The 18544-nt window shown below is 46.9% G+C and overlaps 1 protein-coding gene across 7 annotated transcripts in view; it reads right to left on the bottom strand.

Moving 5' to 3' along the window:
- Positions 1 to 9891: 9891 nt before the first annotated feature.
- The window catches only part of LOC115148552 (rap guanine nucleotide exchange factor 6), a 131708-nt gene continuing 123055 nt past the window's right edge, over positions 9892 to 18544 (bottom strand). For 5 of the 7 annotated variants that reach the window (XM_029690529.1, XM_029690532.1, XM_029690530.1 and 2 more), the window contains 3 exons: positions 15929 to 16151; positions 12437 to 12978; positions 10713 to 11289 (listed from right to left, as the gene is read on the bottom strand). In XM_029690529.1, the coding sequence (XP_029546389.1) occupies positions 10958 to 11289; positions 12437 to 12978; positions 15929 to 16151 (1097 nt within the window). In that variant the 3' untranslated portion in view covers positions 10713 to 10957. Of the gene's footprint in view, positions 10542 to 10712; positions 11290 to 12436; positions 12979 to 15928; positions 16152 to 18544 lie in introns of those variants that run through there. The other 2 variants (XM_029690531.1, XM_029690533.1) reach the window with 2 other exon arrangements.

Below are 18544 nucleotides of genomic sequence, written 5' to 3'. Positions count from 1 at the left end.
TCAGTCAATCCGACAATCAGTCTGCTGCAGAGGATAAAATAAATGCTCCACAGAGTTCAAGTAACAGACACATCTCAACATCAACTGTTCAGAGGAGACTGCATGAGTCAGGGCTTCATGGACTACTAAAGGACACCAATAATAAGAAGAGACTTACTTGGGCCAAGAAACACGAGCAATGGATATTAAACCGATAGAAATCTGTCCTTTGGTCTGATGAGTGCAAATTTGAGATTTTTGGTTCCAACCATCGTGTCTTTGTGAGACGCAAAGTAGGTGAACAGGATGATCTCCACGTATGTGGTTCCCACCGTGAAGCATGGAAGAGGAGGTGTGATGGTGCTTTGCTGGTGACACTGTCTGTGATTTACTTCGACCAGCATGGCTACCACAGCATTCTGCAGCGATATGACATCCTGTCTGGTTTACACTTAGTGGGACTATCATTTGTTTTTCTACAGGACAATGACCCAACACACCTCCAGGCTGTGTAAGGGCTATTTGACCAAGAAGGAGAGTGATGGAGTGCTGCATCAGATGACCTGGCCTCCACAATCACCTGACCTCAACCCAATTGAGATGGTTTGGGATGAGTTGGACCGCAGAGTGAAGTAAAAGCAGCCAACAAGTGCTCAGCATATTTTGGAACTCCTTCAAGACTGTTGGAAAAGCATTCCAGGTGAAGCTGATTGAGAGAATGCCAATAATGCACAAAGCTGTCCTCTATGCAAAGGGTGGCTACTTTAAGGAATCTAAAATACATTTTGATTTAACACTTTTTTGGTTACTACATGATTCCATATGTGTTATTTCATAGTTTTGATGTCTTCACTATTATTATACAATGTAGAAAATAGTAAAAATAAAGAAAAACCCTTGAATGAGTAGGTGTGTCCAAACTTGACTGGTACTGTATGTAAGAATGCTGTTCACGGACTACAGTTCAGCATTCAACACTATCGTTCCCTCCAAGCTCGACACCAAGCTCAGAGCCCTCGGCATATGAATCCTGGACTTCCTGACGGGCAGACCACAGGCTGTGAGGATTGGCAACAACACCTCCTCCACATCAGTGGAGGCTGGTTGGAGGAGCTATAGGAGGATGGGCTCATTATAATGTCTGGAATGGACTAAATGGAACGGTATCAAACACATGGAAAGCACGTTTGACTTCATTCCATTAATTCCATTCCAGCCATTACAATGAGCCCATACTCCTATAGCTCCTCCCCCCAGCCTCTACACTGACTCTTAACACAGGGGCACCCCAGGGGTGTGTCCCTGGTCCTCTGCTGTACTCCCTGTTCACCCACGACTGCAAAGCTTTGCACGACAAGTTTGCTGACAACACCACGGTTGTAGACCTGATAACCATCGACGAGTCAGCCTATAGGGAAGTAAATTAACTTGCATTGTGGTGCCAGGTCAACAACCTCTCCCTCAATGTCAGAAAAACAAAGGAGTTGATTGTTGATTTCAGGAAGCAGAGGAGGGAACATGCCCCGATCAACGGGTCTGCAGTAAAGAGAGTCAGACTTGTTATTGACCCAAAACACCCCCGCTCTAGTCAAGAGGGCGCAATAGCGTCTCTACTTCCTAAGGTGGCTGAAGAAATTAGGCATTCCTCCTCGGGTCCTCTCCAAATACTACTACTGCACCATCGAGAGCGTCCTGACCGGTTGCATCACGGCCTGGTATGGGAATTGCAAGGCCCTCCAGCGGGTGGTGAAGACGGCCAGTGCACTACTGGGATGGTGCTCCCACCCATCCAGGACATCTACTCGAAACGGTGCATGAGGAAGTCCCGCAGCATCATCAAGGACCCCACACACCCCAGCCACGAGCTGTTCTCTCCCTTACCGTCGTGCAGACGGTATCGGAGCATGAGGTCTGATAGAAACTCTCTGAGCCCGTTATCATACACAAGCCATCAGACTGCTGAACACTTGAACTGGAGTGACCACCTGCTCTGATTCTCCACACATGCACACACCCACACTGAGTGTACAAATCATTAGGAACACCTGCTCTTTCCATGGCATAGACAGACTAGGTGAATCCAGGTGAAAGCTATAATCCCTTATTGACGTCACTTGTTAAATCCTCTTCAATCAGAGTAAATGAAGGGGAGGAGACAGGTTAAAGGATTTTTAAGCCTTGAGACAATTGAGACATGGATTGTGTATGTGTGCCGTTCAGAGGGTGAATGGGCAAGACAAAAGATTTAAGTCCCTTTGAACGGGGTATGGTAGTAAGTGCCAGGCTCACTGGTTTGAGTGTGTCAAGAACTGCAATGCTGCTGGGTTTTTCACGCTCAACTGTTTCCTGTGTGTATCAAGAATGGTCCGCCACCCAAAGGACATCCAGCCAACTTGACTCAACTGTGGGAGGCAATGGAGTCAACATGGGCCAGCATCCCTGTGGAACGCTTTCGACACCTTGTAGAGTCCATCATCACCGAATTAATTGAGGCTGTTCTAAGGGCAGGGGGGTGGGGCTATTTTAAGGTGTTCCTAATGCTTGGTATACTCAGTGTAGATGTATATCTATTTTTCTGATTTCTCTTCAAAGGTGATGGTGAACAATGATACTACAGTAGGTGCTGTATTGTATATAGGATTCTGAGGAGGAATGTGCAAATGTGAGTGGAATAGAACCATTCAATATCATTCTAATTCTATGATAGAACCCTCCAGCCCTGTAGATCATGGGTAGGGATTTCAGTGCTGAGGAAGACAGGACGTTGCCACACTTGTGTGAAAGCAGCAGACACTGATCAAGGCTCTGCTCCTGGTTGCGCTCAGTGGGATGCAACATCACAGAACCACCAGATAGAAATATATTAATATATTATGTAGAACAGACATGCTTCTTTCCAGTGTGTAGTAAGAACGGTCCACCACCCAACGGACATCTGGGAAGCATTGGAGTCAACATGGGCCAGCATCCCTGTGGAACGCTTTGGACACCTTGTAGTCCACGCCCCGACGAATTGAAGCTGTTCTGAGGGCAAAAGGGGATGCAACTCAATATTAGGAACGTGTTCCACTCATGCTACATACACACACACACACACACACGCTAAAATGTTTATTCTATTCTACTGCTGTTTACTTTAAGTTCATATACTTATCTTTTATTTCTTGTTGCATTGTCGAGATGGAACCTGCATGTAAGCATTCCGTTGGATGATGTATACTATGTGTATCCCGTACACACGACTAATACAACTTGTGTGACTAACAAACTCAGAGCACAGCGAGCCACACACACGCCTTGCCTCTCCCTCTGACTCAGGCAATAAACCGTTAACGACTTTAAAAAAAAACTGACTGCCCTTGAAAACAGCATGCGCTCCAAATGATTTTCTCCCAGCTCAACACCTGATCCAAACAGATATTGAGCATTGCAGGAGGGGGCCCATTTTGAAAAAGAGGGATGATTTCCAAACACTGGTGTTTGCCTTTCTCCGTGTAAATACTATAACAGCATTGATGTGAGCGTATCTGTTTTCTCATTAGAATAATATAGACTAGATGCTGTGATACCAAGCATCAAAATGACATCTCTGAACAGAGAAAACGATGCATTGTTTAGGAGTAATATTCAAAGCACACATGATTGAACAGAAGGCTGAAGGGTCGAATTATTTCGACACACTTAATTAGCTATAGACTGCAGGTGCAAAACAGACAAAAGAACAACGTTTAACAGTTTATTATTGTCCAAATTCATATCAGTAGACTTGGAGAAATAAAATTAACTTTTGCTTTTAAACATTCTCTTAAACAAAAATAGAATAAGTATTTACAATCACAGGTAAAAATACAAAAAAAGCATACAAGCAAATAATTGTCTTTCTAAAAGACATAAGTTACAACAGCTATGAAAAGTGTCAACCAAAGTAAGCCACAGACCAAATAATACCTTTTGTAACCGACACTGTGCAGTACAATTGCTACAGTCAAGCTTACAATTGTGCAGTTCTGCTAAATGCCTATATGTTTTGAGTTACATAACATCGTTTCACATCTCACTTATTGCATTCCAGGTAATATGACAGAACCAGAAGCCAGCGGTTAGCGAGCGGTTTATTTAATCATGCCTACGGAGAAAGCCAGTGTTGTCAGGGGCAACCTTACTGGAATTAGCTTTTGGATGAATTCCTACTAACGTGACATAATTGCTTCTATCCGTGTGTTCCATTACAGATCTATCTGGAGTGGGATTGGCTTTAGCCCCAAAAACTGTTATGATAACAACTGTTATAATATAATTGGAGTGGATTCAACTGCATGTAGGGAAAATATCATTCCGGTATAAAGTCCTTGGACTGAGTACCGTCGGCAATGGTGAAGGTGATCAGCCAATCGAATCTCGACACAGGGAAACTGAACGTACTGATTGAGAAGGCGCCGTTTCAAAGCAAAACTGTTCTAATTGACTGCAGGGGGTGTTTTAGTTTTTCCCAGTGTGCACGGCATGCGCTATTTATTCAGTCTAGTAGTGGGTAAACAGAGGATTGGTAGGGTTTGGCAATCAATCAATAAAGTGTTCCCTGATCAATATGACCAGCTGACCTGAAGGGCAGAGAGAGGAGCACAGTGAGCCGGGCCATGCAGGGGCAAGCCACACGGTCAGAGGGAAAACACAAGTCAGAACAATATCATCATCCATCGACAAAATGGATGACTTCTCTAGTCTACGGTAAAGCAAATGTCTTGACATTTACACAGCTCTACAGCTGTACACTTAAATAAGGCAACTTATTTAAAATACGAGGGAATATTCCCATATACACTGAGTATACAAAACATTAACAACACCTGGTCCTTCCATGACATAGACTGACAAGGTGAATCCAGGTGAAAGGTATGATCCCTTATTGATATCACTTTTTAAATCCACTTTAATCAGCGGAGATGAAGGGAAGGAGACAGGTGAAAGGATTTTTACGCTTTGAGACATGGCTTGTCTATGTGTGCTTTAAGTGCCTTTGAATGGGGTATGGCAGTAGGTGCCACCGGTTTTTGTCAAGAACTGCAACGCTGCTGAGTTTTTCACGCTCAACAGTTCCCTGTGTATATCAATAATGGTCCACCACCCAAAGGACATCCAGACAACTTGTGGGAAGCATTGGAGTCAACATGGGCCAGCATCCATGTGGAATGCTTTCGACACCTTGTAGAGTCCATCATGAGGGGGGCTATTTAAGGAAGGTGTTCCTAATGCTTGGTATACTCAGTGTAGATGTATATCTATTTTTCTGATTTCTCTTCAAAGGTGATGGTGAACAATGATACTACAGTAGGTGCTGTATTGTATATAGGATTCTGAGGAGGAATGTGCAAAGGTGAGTGGAATAGAACCATTCAATATCATTCTAATTCTATGATAGAACCCTCCAGCCCTGTAGATCATGGGTAGGGATTTCAGTGCTGAGGAAGAGAGGATGTTGCCACACTTGTGTGAAAGCAGCACACTGACCAAAGCTCTGCTCCTGGTTGCGCTCAGTGGGATGCAACATCACAGAACCACCAGATAGAAATATATTATGTAGAACAGACATGCTTCTTTATCATGTAGACAAGGAAATACTGTACAGCTCTGCACCTGACATTTCTATCTGAGAAACTGAATGTTGTCCCCTCCAGAAAGTGACCCTGCTCACAGTGTGGGGGCTAGTTAGGGGCAGGTGGCAGGGGCTTAGGGCATGTTCAGGGCAACTCTTTCAGCGCAGAAGGCAACTAGGCCACAGCCAGTGATAGGGAACATGCCTGTCATAGGGAACATGCCTGTCCAAAATTACCCAGAAGCCCTCAGTCAGGAGGGTTGCATCTCAAATGGCACTCTATGTTCCCTACATAGTACACTCCTTTTGTGTCAAAAGTAGTGCACTACAGCCCTAGGCTCTGGTCAAAAGTAGTGTTCTATATAAGGAATAGGGTGCCATTTGGGACGCAGACGAGGTGTGTGAGGCAAGGAGGCAGTGATTGCAATGAACCTGGTGAGGGCGGCAGAGTCAATACATACAATAACGCCTATACAACAACAGATCAGAAGGAGTCAAATCAAAAACAAAGCAGCATATAGATATGTACAGATGGCTGCAAAACAAAGAGAGAGAGAAAAAAAATCCTTAAAAGATTCCTGCCCAATGACAGAAAAGGGGGAATCACAATATTGGATTTTATTATAACAAAATATTAAAAATAGTCTTTATAGAGGACTCTCTTTTCATCTATACATGATCAGTAACATTCATTTATGACAAACAAACAAAAATATATGTATACATTTATATACGCACTGTATATATCGCCATTAATATTTTCAAGTCTTTGTACGGCAAAAAAAATGGAAACAAGCATCACGTACAAACAGCCAAAGAAAAGGATCTCAATGAGATACTCCAGTTATATCCATAATTACAATACCATTCTGCAGTTTAACCCTCAACCCTAGAGGGTAAAACCTGTTCAGACTGTACAAATAATTAGCCTTCGCTTGCAATAAGAACAAACAATTAAAGCAAATTCTTTAAAATACTCTACAAAATGTACTCTTTTTCAAAGTGTAGCTATATTTTGAACAAGGAATGTAGATGCATTGCAAACCTGGCGTTTAAATACATTTTGCCTTGACAAGCATTGCTTTTTCTTTTGTTGCCCTGACTATTAAACAACAATGGGATAAATCACACACTTAATAGCCAAGATGGAAGAGGTACATTAAAACAAAACACACCAAATGTGTTGTTTATGCTGCATCCACATATTCATATCGCATACAAAAAGACTTTACATATCAAATTAACCTGAAATCATCATGTTTTTTTACATTTTAGCCTGTAATTTAATAGACGACTGTTAGTCTAACAAACAAACAAACACTGTAAACAAGTTTGTAAGCATCTTTGTAAACAACTTGGGCTTTTGGCTGCATGCCTAGCATTTAACGCTTGCCAACTCTGTTTGTACAGTGCTAATACATTGTTTTACTGTACTGCAATAAAGTAACAACATGTTGTGCTATTTTACAGCAGTGAGCCTTTTTGTTCGTCAACTCATTAAAAACTTATAAAACCATATATTAAACATAGACGTGGCAGCATGACACTAAAGTACCTCATGTTACTGTAGGTTCACAAGAGACAACAAGAGTTAACAAGAGAAAGAGCCTCAATGGATGAGGGTGCCTCATACACAATGGCATGAGACGCGTACTCACCTCACTTCACCTCACTCGCCCTCACTCACTCGCCCGCACTCGCTCACTCGCCCTCACTCACTCGCTCACTCGCTCACTCGCTCGCCCGCACTCGCTCGCCCGCCCGCACTCGCTCGCCCGCACTCGCTCGCCCGCCCGCACTCGCTCGCCCGCCCGCACTCGCTCGCCCGCACTCACTCGCACTCACTCACTCACTCGCACTCACTCACTCGCTCGCTCTCACTCGCTCGCTCTCACTCGCTCGCTCTCACTCACTCACTCGCTCTCACTCACTCACTCGCTCGCTCACTCGCTCGCTCTCACTCGCTCGCTCTCACTCACTCGCACTCACTCACTCACTCGCTCGCTCTCACTCGCTCGCTCTCACTCACTCACTCGCCCTCACTCACTCGCTCACTCGCTCGCCCGCACTCGCTCGCCCGCCCGCACTCGCTCGCCCGCACTCGCTCGCCCGCCCGCACTCGCTCGCCCGCCCGCACTCGCTCGCCCGCACTCACTCACTCGCACTCACTCGCACTCACTCACTCACTCACTCACTCGCACTCACTCACTCACTCACTCGCTCGCTCTCACTCGCTCGCTCTCACTCACTCACTCGCTCTCACTCACTCACTCGCTCGCTCTCACTCACTCACTCGCTCGCTCTCACTCACTCGCTCGCTCTCACTCACTCGCTCGCCCTCACTCACTCGCTCGCCCTCACTCACTCGCTCACTCGCTCACTCGCTCGCCCGCACTCGCTCGCCCCGCCCGCACTCGCTCGCCCGCACTCGCTCGCCCGCCCGCACTCGCTCGCCCGCCCGCACTCGCTCGCCCGCACTCACTCACTCGCACTCACTCGCACTCACTCACTCACTCACTCACTCGCACTCACTCACTCACTCGCTCGCTCTCACTCGCTCGCTCGCTCTCACTCACTCACTCGCTCTCACTCACTCACTCGCTCGCTCTCACTCACTCGCTCGCTCTCACTCACTCGCTCTCACTCACTCACTCACTCGCCCACTCGCCCTCACTCACTCGCTCGCCCTCACTCACTCACTCGCTCGCTCGCCCTCACTCGCTCGCCCTCACTCACTCGCTCGCCCTCACTCACTCGCTCGCCCTCACTCACTCGCTCGCTCGCCCTCACTCGCTCGCCCTCACTCACTCGCTCGCCCTCACTCACTCGCTCGCCCTCACTCACTCGCTCGCTCGCCCTCACTCACTCGCTCGCTCGCCCTCACTCACTCGCTCGCCCTCACTCACTCGCTCTCACTCACTCACTCACTCGCTCGCTCGCCCTCACTCGCTCGCCCGCACTCGCTCGCCCGCCCGCACTCGCTCGCCCGCCCGCACTCGCTCGCCCGCCCGCACTCGCTCGCCCGCCCGCACTCACTCACTCGCTCGCACTCACTCACTCACTCGCACTCACTCACTCGCACTCACTCACTCGCACTCACTCACTCACTCGCTCGCTCTCACTCGCTCGCTCTCACTCGCTCGCTCTCACTCGCTCGCTCTCACTCGCTCGCTCTCACTCGCTCGCTCTCACTCGCTCGCTCTCACTCGCTCGCTCTCACTCGCTCGCTCTCACTCACTCACTCGCTCTCACTCACTCGCTCGCTCGCTCGCTCTCACTCACTCGCTCGCTCGCTCGCTCTCTCTCACTCACTCACTCGCTCGCTCTCACTCACTCACTCGCTCGCTCTCACTCACTCGCTCGCTCTCACTCACTCGCTCGCTCTCACTCGCCCTCACTCACTCGCTCGCTCGCCCTCACTCACTCGCTCGCTCGCCCTCACTCACTCGCTCGCTCGCCCTCACTCACTCGCTCGCCCTCACTCACTCGCTCGCTCGCCCTCACTCGCTCGCTCGCCCTCACTCACTCGCTCGCCCTCACTCACTCGCTCGCTCGCCCTCACTCACTCGCTCGCCCTCACTCACTCGCTCGCTCGCCCTCACTCACTCGCTCGCCCTCACTCACTCGCTCGCTCGCCCTCACTCACTCGCTCGCCCTCACTCACTCGCTCGCCCTCACTCACTCGCTCGCTCGCCCTCACTCACTCACTCGCTCGCCCTCACTCACTCACTCACTCGCTCGCCCTCACTCACTCACTCACTCGCTCGCTCGCCCTCACTCGCTTGCCCTCACTCACTCGCTCACTCACTCGCTCACTCGCTCACTCACTCGCTCACTCACTCGCCCTCACTCGCCCTCACTCGCCCTCACTCGCCCTCACTCGCCCTCGCTCGCTCACTCGCCCTCACTCGCCCTCGCTCGCTCGCCCTCGCTCGCCCTCACTCGCCCTCGCTCGCCCTCGCTCGCCCTCACTCGCCCTCACTCCCTCACTCGCCCTCGCTCGCCCTCACTCGCCCTCACTCGCTCACTCGCCCTCACTCACTCACAGCCCTCACTCACTCACAGCCCTCACTCACTCACAGCCCTCACTCACTCACAGCCCTCACTCACTCACAGCCCTCACTCACTCACAGCCCTCACTCACTCACAGCCCTCACTGCCCTCACTCACTCACTGCCCTCACTCACTCACTGCCCTCACTCACTCACTGCCCTCACTCACTCACTGCCCTCACTCACTCACTGCCCTCACTCACTCACTGCCCTCACTCACTCACTGCCCTCACTCACTCACTCACTCACTCACTCACTGCCCTCACCACTCACTGCCCTCACAATAAAAATATTTATGGAGAGTTTCTGCAGCCTGCTTGATCTCTGCCTCATCAACTAACGAGAAGAAAAACAATTGTTCAGATTTTCTCCCTTCCAGGATATTCTCATATTACATGTGTTCGCATGCCATTTAAAACTGAGAGCTTCAAGCAAACGGCAAAAAAAAAAAAAAAAAACACTTTCAAGCAACGACTGAGGAAAAACTAATTTAAAACACCTGGGACAAGAGAGCACAAAAGCAAACGGAGGTACTGTTAAAAACACATCAGCGGGCATCGTCCATCCCTTCTTCATCCTCAGCACAGCGTCCCCAAACGCCTGAGCCATATGCCGTGACGTCACACCACTTCTCAGTCTGTACACAGTTATGTTTCAGGGGTGTGGGAGTCTAAAAACGTGGGAGCCTCTAAACCAATTTAAAAATGGAGTAAAACAGACGATTGTACAAGTTCTGTGGGGCGTCATTGGTTTAGCATTGAGCAGCTGTCGGCCGAGGGCCTAGAGAGGGGCGTGAACCCAGAGGAGAGGCAGCAAGGAAGCTGCTGTAGCTTAGACCACCCCTCCCCCCCTCTCCAACGGCCCTGCAGTGTCCGTTCAGGCGTCCAGCCAGCTCTACACCGCGGACACCTGCTCATCTGAAACAGACCAGAGGAGAGAGTTAACCCCATAACTGACACAATGATTTCAGACAAAAATCTAGGAGGATCTTACAGCGGTATCAAAGACATTATGACACGCTATCTTGGCAGCTCGCATGAGATCGTGTCACTCTAGTCTGACCAGAAACATGAGTAATACTACCGTTCTAACCTGTGACCTCTTCTTTTTATTTTTGATAACAGACAGAGAAGAACCAAGAAGCTGAGACTCAGATTACAGATAGCATGAACAGTAGGCCAGGTACATCCAAATCTGAGCCCTTCAATGGTGAACCGTCTGCCAGGAACCCAACTCTGACAGTAAGGTAACTACAGCACTCCAGCAGCATCACATAGACCCCTGAGCTATAGTCTAGTCTAGTACGACATGGCTGGCGCTATAGTCCTCCATGTTAACCTTGGCTGGGGCTGGTCTCTGTCGTTCTCCACGTACCATCCTCACTATCCCCTAGGCCCTGTAGGCAGACGCTGGCCGGCCGGGACTGGCCCTGGGATTCGTGGTGGAGGAGGTTCACCCCCAGTCTCCGGGCCTCCACCAGGCCTCCGGGGCTCTGTAGCAGCTTAGACCTCTGCAGGGCCACACTATAGTCAGGCGGCCGCAAGTGGGGCGGTCGCAGGGGAGCTCCATCCTGTCCATCGACCAGGGTGAGGCCCTGGTATCCCGGAGGAGTGGGGGGAGGCCCCCTGTACCTATCGTCCTTGGTGGGGGAGGTTACACAGTACACTGGCCGCCGGGAATGGGGGAGGAGACGGGAGGGGGGGTGTGACAGTGGATGAATGGGGGAGGAGACGGGAGGGGGGGGTGTGACAGTGGATGAATGGGGGAGGAGACGGGAGGGGGGTGCGACGGTGGATGAATGGGGGAGGAGACGGGAGGGGGGGTGCGACGGTGGATGAATGGGGGAGGAGACGGGAGGGGGGTGTGACGGTGTATGAATGGGGGAGGAGACGGGAGGGGGGTGTGACGGTGTATGAATGGGGGAGGAGACGGGAGGGGGGTGTGACGGTGGATAAATGGGGGAGAAGACGGGAGAGGGGTGACGGTGGATGAATGGGGGAGGAAGGGAAAGAGGGAGAAAAGAAACAAAAATGGAGAAAATAAATCAATGAGATGTTTCACCAGCACCATGTAGCAACTAAACCACTCACATAAAGAGATACTCAGGCGTGGCGGGTGAGATAAATGGCAGCAGCAGATTTGGCCCGTACTGTACAGTACTGCACTTCTCTTTTTAATCCTTCTGTCCATCCAGTCAGAGGACAATACATTGGCTTCGTCCCAAGTGGAGTCTGGTCAAACGTAGTGCACTATCTAGGGAATAGGGTGCCATTTGGGACGCATCCATTATCTCGGTTCACTGCTCCATTACCAGAACACTGTGCTCCATTAACAGAACACTGTCTGTGCTCCATTAACAGAACACTATGCTCCATTAACAGAACACTGTGCTCCATTAACAGAACACTGTGCTCCATTAACAGAACACTGTCTCTGCTCCATTAACAGAAGATTACTGAAACAGGATAAGCCTGATTGACAGGTTAGATAATGGACCAGCTGAAGAATTAAGTATGTGAGCGAGTAATAGTACATGCTTATGATGAAACTACAGCTGTGCAAATAGCAGAAGCACAAGCAGGGGACCCCACTGTACTGCACTTCCAACGACAGTCTCACGCAGCATGAGTGAAAAAACACAAGCATTTGAGACTAGTGGCCAGGCACAGCAAGTGCATCAAAAACAACAGAATCTGCTTTTGTCATTCCTCCACACACACCACACCCATAGCACGTCACAAGTGGGGTTCACAGTTACACTAACACAACAACACAGTAGCGCTGATGGGAGAGACACACAGAAGACCCTCACCTATGAGGCCTTTCTCTGTGCTTGAGGTGACCATTTTGTAGATGGGATCTGTGCTTTGAGGTGCGTCAGGGCCCTCCCCAGGGGCGGCGGAGACGCCTTCGGCAGTGCGGCGTTTGATGGTGCCGTAGTTCCCCTCGTAGGTGTCCGACAGCGAGGAGGACGAGGCCCAGCTCTGCCGTGATTGGTTTAGCTCGGAACTGTCTCTGGAGAGCCTCTTGGCGTCCTCTCCTCCCCCGGACCCCGCCCCCGGTCCTCCCGCTACCCCAACCCAGGCCGGCCCAGCCTCAACCTCCACTATAGGCCCTGCTAGCTGGGTGTGGCGGAAGCCCCCAGGCACTAGGTGGTCCCAGGTGAGGGGTCGGCCCAGCAGGGGGACAGGCAAGCTCTGAAAGCTGTCGTGGGAGTTGGAGGAGCAGGAGGTCCAGCTGCCCCGCCCGCTGTCGGCCACACTGTCCAGGGAGACGTGGTCGGGAGTCAGCTCCTCTGTGGAGGTGGAGGAGGTGAAGGTGGAACCCCGCATCACCTGGCCCCGCGCCAACAAACTGACCAGCAGGAGAGAGGAGGAAACACAATGAAACAGAAAAGAACGATGAACCCAACAGAGAAACAAGTAGCAATAACTGACCAGGAGAGAGAACACAATGAAACCGAAGGAAGCAGGACAATCAAAAAGTAAACAAGAGTTCCATGTCCTCTCACCTTGGAGGACAAAGCAACAAGGTGAACGATTCCTCCCTCCATCCCAATACCTCTCAGTCTCACAACACTGCAGAGCACAAAGTGTTTCTAGGATTTTATCACTGTACCCGCCATATAGTAAAGTTGTGCTCCCTCTCCTTTCTTTCATTAACCAGACAGCGTTTCATTCACTGAAATGTTTATTACGAAGCGTAAAAAATAAAATTGATTTAGTGAACCGACTGACGCCGCAGCAGGTTCCCAGGTAATGAAATATTACACAAAAGCAGAGTGTGGTCAAGAAGTAAATTATTTATTTATTTATTTATTGTATTTATGTCAGGGATGCCTCATCGTGGAGGGACAGTAAAGGCGGTTGTTTACCTGTTGGAATTTTAAAAAGCTGTGCACATAAAATGAGCAACACAGTTCATTTGGGACCATGAGTAAACATGTGATGCTGATAAACAGTGGCCTCTTTATGATTCCCTGTTCACAGTGTGAACGAGCACATAATTGGAACCCCTTATTGGAACTCCTTTGAGGAAGTATATTATGTGTGTGTGTGTGTGTGTGTGTGTGTGTGTGTGTGTGTGTGTGTGTGTGTGTGTGTGTGTGTGTGAGTGAGTGTGTTGGTTCTTCTATCCCTGTGGGATAGATAGTAAAACAAGGAAAATTCTCCCTTATGGGGACAAAGGCTATTTTAAGCTTAGGGGTTAGGTTCAGGGTTAGGTTACAATTAGGGTTAGTGTGAAGGAACATTTTACGTTTGTGCTTTACTAATAACGATTTTGACTGGGTTCATGCAAGTGACTGATTAAACGTGCCTGGGAGGAATCCTCACAATCAGTATCTGCAATTTAGCAGTACGGACAGAACATTGTTTTGAGAACGGAAAGGGATATCTCAGTTTCAAAGTCTCAGCTTGGAGAGGCAAAGCCTCGTGAGGTATTGGTCAGTCACACGCACAAACCAAACGTTAACGATGAATTAATTATGAATAATGAATAATGAATAAGCTAAATCAGGCAAATATAACTTGTCTGTGTAAGTAGTATATAAGAGATCTAACGGGACTGCCCCGGCAGAGCTCACTTCAGACTGGTACTTTATGCATTTAGGTTTGACTGTGACCTCTCCAGCTTGCTGTTAACCTGTTGGGGTTAGGGGGCAGTATTTGCACGGCCGGATAAAAAACGTACCCTATTTAATCTGGTTACTACTCCTGCCCAGTAACTAGAATATGCATATAATTATTGGCTTTGGATAGAAAACAGCCTAAAGTTTCAAAAACTGTTTGAATGGTGTCTGTGAGTATAACAGAACTCATATGGCAGGCAAAAACCTGAGAAGATTCCTTACAGGAAGTGCCCTCTCTGACAATTCCTTGGGCTTCTTGGCTCTGTTTATTGAAAACTTAGGATCTTTGCTGTAACGTGACACTTCATACGGCTCCCATAGACTCTCAGAACCCGGGAAAAAACTGAATGATGTAATTCCAGCCCTTGGCTGAAAAACATTTGCGCGTTTGGATAGTGGTCTATCAGAGGACCATCAGACTGAGGCTCGTGCACGAGGGGATCCCATGTTTTTATTTTCTCTCTCTTTGAACGTAAACACGCTTTCCCGGTCGGAATATTATCGCTTTTTTACGAGAAAAATTGCATAAAAATTGATTTTAAACAGCGGTTGACATGCTTCGAAGTACGGTAATGGAATATTTAGAATTTTTTTGTCACGAAATGCGTCGTGCGCGTCACCCTTCTTTACACTTCGGATAGTGTCTTGAACGCACGAACAAAACAGAGGATATTTGAACATAACTACGGATTATTTTGAACCAAACCAACATTTGTTATTGAAGTAGAAGTCCTGGGAGTGCATTCTGACGAAGAACAGCAAAGGTAATAACATTTTTCTTATAGTAAATCTGACTTTGGTGAGGGCTAAACTTGCTGGGTGTCTAAATAGCTAGGCCTGTGATGCCGGGCTATCTACTTAGAATATTGCAAAATGTGCTTTCACCGAAAAGCTATTTTAAAATCGGACATAGCGAGTGCATAGAGGAGTTCTGTATCTATAATTCTTTAAAAAATTGTTATGTTTTTTTGTGAACGTTTATCGTGAGTAATTTAGTAAATTCACCGGAAGTTTGCGGGGGGTATGCTAGTTCTGAACATCACATGCTAATGTAAAAAGCTGGTTTTTGATATAAATATGAACTTGATTGAACAAAACATGCATGTATTGTATAACATAATGTCCTAGGTGTGTCATCTGATGAAGATCATCAAAGGTTAGTGCTGCATTTAGCTGTGGTTTGGGTTTATGTGACATTACACGCTAGCTTGAAAAATGGGTGTCTGATTATTTCTGGCTGGGTACTCTGCTGACATAATGTAATGTTTTGCTTTCGTTGTAAAGCCTTTTTGAAATCGGACAGTGTGGTTAGATTAACGAGAGTCTTGTCTTTAAAATGGTGTAAAATAGTCATATGTTTGAGAAATTGAAGTAATAGCATTTCTAAGGTATTTGAATAATGCGCCACAGGATTCCACTGGCTGTTACGTAGGTGGGACGATTTCGTCCCACCTTCCCTAGAGAGGTTAATAAAGAAGATTCACTTCAGGTGTCCCTGGTGGTAATTTCCACAACAATTCTGGTGGTAATTTCCACGACATTAGGGTAAAGGGTTAGGAGTTAGGGTTAAGGTTAGGTTTAAGGTTAGGATTTTTTTATGGAAATACATTTTAGGTCCCCATGAGGGTAGAAGAAAAAAACGTGTGTGTGTGAGTCTAATACTATGTGTATTACCTGGTGCTGGGCTGGCTGCAGTCAGAGTCGGTGTGTGTGAGCTGCGTGGTGGTGCCTGGGGTCTCAGTGGTGTCCCTGGTCTTGGTGCCGTGGCGCTCCTCTGCAGGGCCAGCAGCCATTGAGTCCACAGAGCAGTTACTGACGATGCTGGAGCGGGACGAGATCTCACTGTGGCTGGAGTCGGACAGGTTGTCGGATTTCACTGCAGGCATCAGGGCATAGCCTGGGGAGAGAGGACGAGATGATCAGCCTGGAGTTGTCTTCATCCACACACAGCATGTAACAAACTAAATGGGAGACACTGCTTTGTACTACAATCTCACTACAAAGGCAGGCCAGCAGCATGTCCAACACTGATCCTGACTAGTTTAATGAAATTGTTTATTAAATCGTTCAAAAAACGAGAGAAATGTTTACAACATCTCAGTCATTGTAAGTAAGAATCTGTTCTTAACTGACTTGCTTAGTTAAATAAAGGTATTATATATATATATATATATATATATATATATATATATATATATATATATATATATATATATATATATATATATATATATATAGTTGAAGTCGTAAGTTTACATACACTTAGGTTGGAGTCATTTAAACTTGTTTTTCAATCACTCCAAATATTTCTTGTTAACAAACTATAGTTTTGGCAAGTCGGTTAGGACATCTACTTTGTGCACGACAAGTAATTTTTCCAACAATTGTTTACGGACAGATTATTTCTCTTATAATTCACTGTATCACAATTCCAGTGGGTCAGAAGTTTACATACACTAAGTTGACTGTGCCTTTAAACACCTTGGAAAATTCCAGAAAATGATGTCATGGCTTTAGAAGCTCCTGATAGGCTAATTGACATCATTTGAGTCAATTGGAGGTGTAGCTGTGGATGTATTTCAAGGCCTACCTTCAAACTCAGTGCCTCTTTGCTTGACATCATGGGAAAATCAAAAGAAATCAGCCAAGACCTTAGAAAATAATTGTGGACCTCCACAAGTCTGGTTTATCCTTGGGAGAAATTTCCAAACGCCTGAAGGTATCACGTTCATCTGTACAAACAATAGTACGCAAGTGTAAGCACCATGGGACCACACAGTCGTCATACCGCTCAGGAAGGAGACGCGCTCTGTCTCCTAGAGATGAACGTACTTTGATGCGAAAAGTGCAAATCAATCCCAGAACAACAGCAAAGGACCTTGTGAAGATGGTGGAGGAAACAGGTACAAAAGTATCTATATCTGCAGTAAAACGAGTCCTATATCGTCATAACCTGAAAGGCCGCTCAGCAAGGAAGAAGCCACTGCTCCAAAACCGCCATAAAAAAGCCAGACTACGGTTTGCAACTGCACATGGGGACAAAGAACGTACTTTTTGGAGAAATGTCCTCTGGTCTGATGAAAGAAAAATATAACTGTTTGGACATAATGACCATTGTTATGTTTGGAGGAAAAAGGGGGAGGCTTGCAAGCCAAAGAACACCATCCCAAACGTGAAGCATGGTGGTGGCAGCATCATGGTGTGGGGGTGCTTTGCTGCAGAAGGGACTGGTGCACTTCACAAAATAGATGGCATCATGAGGGAGGAAAATTATGTCGATATATTGAAGCAACATCTCAAGATCAGTCAGGAAGTTAAAGCTTGGTCGCAAGCTCGCAAATGGGTCTTCCAAATGGACAATAACCCCAAGCATACTTCCAATGTTGTGGCAAAATGGCTTAAGGACAACAAAGTCAAGGTATTGCAGTGGCTATCACAAAGCCCTGACCTCAATCCCATAGAAAATGTGTGGGCAGAACTGAAAAAGTATGCGTGAGCAAGGAAGCCTACAAACCTGACTCAGTTACACCTGTCAGGAGGAATGGGCCAAAATTCACCCAACTTATTGTGGGAAGCTTGTGGAAGGCTACCCAAAACGTTTGACCCAAGTTAAACAATTTAAAGGCAATGCTACCAAATACTAATTGAGTGTATGTAAACTTCTGACCCACTGGGAATGTGATGAAAGAAATAAAAGCTGAAATAAATCATTCTCTCTACTATTATTCCGGCATTTCACATTCTTAAAGTAAAGTGGTGATCCTAACTGACCTAAGACAGGGAATTTTTACTAAGATTAAATATCAGGAATTATGAAAAACTGAGTTTAAATGTATTTGGCTAAGGTATATGTAAACTTCCGACTTCAACTGTATATAAAAAAGAATCCAGTGTTTCTTTCATCTTCATCAAAAACCAAAAATAATCAACATTAAAACAATAGAAAAACAGGAGCTCCCTTATAATCACATTGCCGTTGACCTGTGAACTCTCTTTAACACAACCTACTTACCCTAAACATTTTCTTATCTTGTGAATGTAATAAATACAGTCCAATATCTAAGAATCAGTTATTAAATATTGCAATAGTGAAATTTTGAATTAACAAATTATTAAAACGGAAGATCGTACTTCATATTAAATCTAGCTGCATTCTATGAATAATTATGCATAGGTTGTTACATTGTTGTAGATCAACTGAACCTTAACCAACATGCACCATACAGTACATGAACACATTCACCATCTTTCAATGAACTGCTGAAAACTCATGACAAAACTTTAAGTACA

This window comes from Salmo trutta, chromosome 15 (genome assembly GCF_901001165.1).
Source record: "Salmo trutta chromosome 15, fSalTru1.1, whole genome shotgun sequence".
Lineage (NCBI taxonomy): Eukaryota > Metazoa > Chordata > Actinopteri > Salmoniformes > Salmonidae > Salmo > Salmo trutta.
The sequence above is the reverse complement of the archived record's forward strand: the minus strand, read 5'-3'. Positions and strand labels throughout refer to the sequence as shown.